Source organism: Penaeus japonicus, unplaced genomic scaffold, assembly GCF_977035675.1.
Source record: "Penaeus japonicus unplaced genomic scaffold, GWHDUDI00000001_assembly GWHDUDI00000013, whole genome shotgun sequence".
NCBI classification, from domain to species: domain Eukaryota; kingdom Metazoa; phylum Arthropoda; class Malacostraca; order Decapoda; family Penaeidae; genus Penaeus; species Penaeus japonicus.
Window position 1 is genome coordinate 8,670,568 of NW_028234415.1, and position 2,500 is coordinate 8,673,067.

The 2,500-nt window shown below is 35.4% G+C and overlaps 1 protein-coding gene across 2 annotated transcripts in view; it reads left to right on the plus strand.

Annotated features, from left to right (window-relative positions):
• Positions 1–2,500, plus strand: part of spartin — a 21,139-nt gene that overhangs the window by 6,600 nt on the left and 12,039 nt on the right. Inside the window, exons 6-8 of one of the 2 annotated variants that reach the window (XM_043003787.2) lie at positions 478–661; positions 985–1,134; positions 1,766–1,951. In XM_043003787.2, the coding sequence (XP_042859721.2) occupies positions 478–661; positions 985–1,134; positions 1,766–1,951 (520 nt within the window). The remainder of the gene's footprint in view (positions 1–477; positions 662–984; positions 1,135–1,765; positions 1,952–2,500) is intronic. The other variant, XM_043003788.2, reaches the window with a different exon arrangement.

Below are 2,500 nucleotides of genomic sequence, written 5' to 3' on the forward strand. Positions count from 1 at the left end.
TCTTCCTTTCTTTTTTTAATCTTTCTTTGATGGGCATAGTTCATTGGTTGGGATAATTTTCATACTGCATTTTTCCTATTGTTGAAAACAAGCTATGTATTTTTCCAGTTGTGTAACTCTATGTAACTAAATGCCAATTAGTACCACAGTGCTTTTATGCTAAAAATCAACTTGTATATCATCCCTTAAGTCTAGAAATGGATAGAAAATTCACACATCATAAATTGCTAACCCCAGGCTGCACATCTACCTCCATTTCCCTCTCTTTCCCTCATTCTTCCCTCCCATCTCATCCTCATCATCCTCCTTTGCCTTTGCTCATCATCTCCTCCCTCCCCTTTTTCCTTACTCCCCATTCCTTTCTGCCTTTTCTTCTTTCTACTTCTTTTTTTCCTTCATAACAACACAAATTTTCCTTCTTAACCACAAAGTAAAACGGGACTTCAAGAAATTCACTAAACACTTTGCGTCTTCCAGGTTCAAGAAGCTGCATTTTCCGAGATCTCCTCTGAGTCGCCCATTGTCACCCCTGTCATGTCGCCCCAGAATGGAGAGATGATCTTCCAGATTGAGAATGGGGTACAAATCTTCTTCATCTATCCCGATGGCCGTGTCACCAGTCCGTCCTACCCCTCATTCCTGGCTGTGTTTACTTTCCCTGGTGAGTTATGCTTCATCTTCTTTTTCTCCCCCCCCTTTTTTTCTCTCTTTTTCTATCATTCAATCTTTAGTTTCAACATTGTTCGCAAGTACTCATTATCTCAACAAAATTCTCATAATTTTTATCACACTTCCTTTCCCTTAATTTATGCCAACTCTGGTTTTCATATATCTAAGAGAAATTATATTATTTTTATGAAGCACATAGATGGATTGAGTACTTTATTCATTAATATTCCTATACATTACTCATTGCTGTTTATTTCTGTATGCTACAAAGTGGTACCTCAATTGACATCTTTTGATATAAACTTTTGCCTACAGAGCCTATAGGACATAGTACCGGTCCCAATGCTGCACGAGGGTTCCTGCAAGTTGGGGAGTGGAGCTACCCCTTGATTCCGGCACGCAGCCCTGTCCTTCACTCTTTCTATGGAGCCTACATGTTCCCTGATGTTACAAATAGTGTTCCAGGTTGGTATGGTGATTATGTTTTCCTTATCTCGTTTTGTTGTTTGTGTGCTGGATTTTAACAGTCAGCATTTCTAGCATTAATGCTACTGTTGACGAGAGCAGAAATTGAACATTCTGTCTAATAAATATATCAACCCATTTGCTCTGGATGACGTGATATCATGGGAATATTTTGCTCCTGCCGAAAGATGTCCTGCCATGTCATGATCTCTCTCTCTAGAAACACATTTTACATAGTTACACATGTATAAAATCATTGAAGTTCCATTTGTTTAGACACATTTTTCTTCACCTGTGAAAATAATGTAAACAAATACAAAAATCTCCTATTATCACCCCAGTGAATCAGGCTCTGACAGGTGCAGCGTGGCATTACACCAGGAAAGATCTCACATTTGGTCACTGCACATGATTGTTATCTTCCCAGTAGGTGCAGCATTAGGCAAATATACACCCCAAAGCAAATGGGTTAACATGGATTGATAGTTTTGCATATGAAACATAATTATTATTTTTACTTCTTTAGTGTGAGGATTGGAAAGCATACCATAGCCAAGTCTCTTAGAGACTGATCCTTATCTTGTTAAATGATTGTAGCCAAAACAATAATTTTGAAACATCACTTTGACAGGTTCAAGCGTCGGCATCATCATCCCCGACACAGTGGAGAAGGAAATGCTGGAATTCTTTGAGCAGATCTTGATGCAGCTGACTTCTTACCAGGAGCAGAAGGTTCCTGAGGGAGTGGATGCAGAGAAGCAGACAGAAATCATCCAGCACTCTACCTCAGAAAGGATTGCCTCAGGTTTGGTTGCAGGTATTGAGAGGAACAGCAAAATCACAAACGTCGTGTTGATATGAAAAAGCTCTTTTTTTTTTAGTCTGTTATATATCTTTCATATTTTTTTTCTGGATGCAGTGTATTTTAAAGCATGAGATTTGCATAAGAAAAAAGCTTTTTGGGGTTAGTAAGAAACTTGAAAATAACCCTTGGTCTGGTAATAAATGATCTTAGACATTAGAGAAACTTATTTTTCTAAATTACAAGTATATGGAAAGAACTATTGCCACTATTTTTTTGATGTTGTAGTGGTCTTCCCTAAGCTATGCTTGCGTAAAATTTTGATTATATATATTTTTGATTAAAGAATATTAATCACCAGTCTTCAAATTCGCAGCAGAATAGAATATGATATATATATATATACATATATATATATATATATTATATATATATATATATATATATATATATATTATATATGTGTATATACATATGTGTATATTTATATATATATATATATATATATATATATATATATATATATATATATATATATATATATATATATATATATATATATAT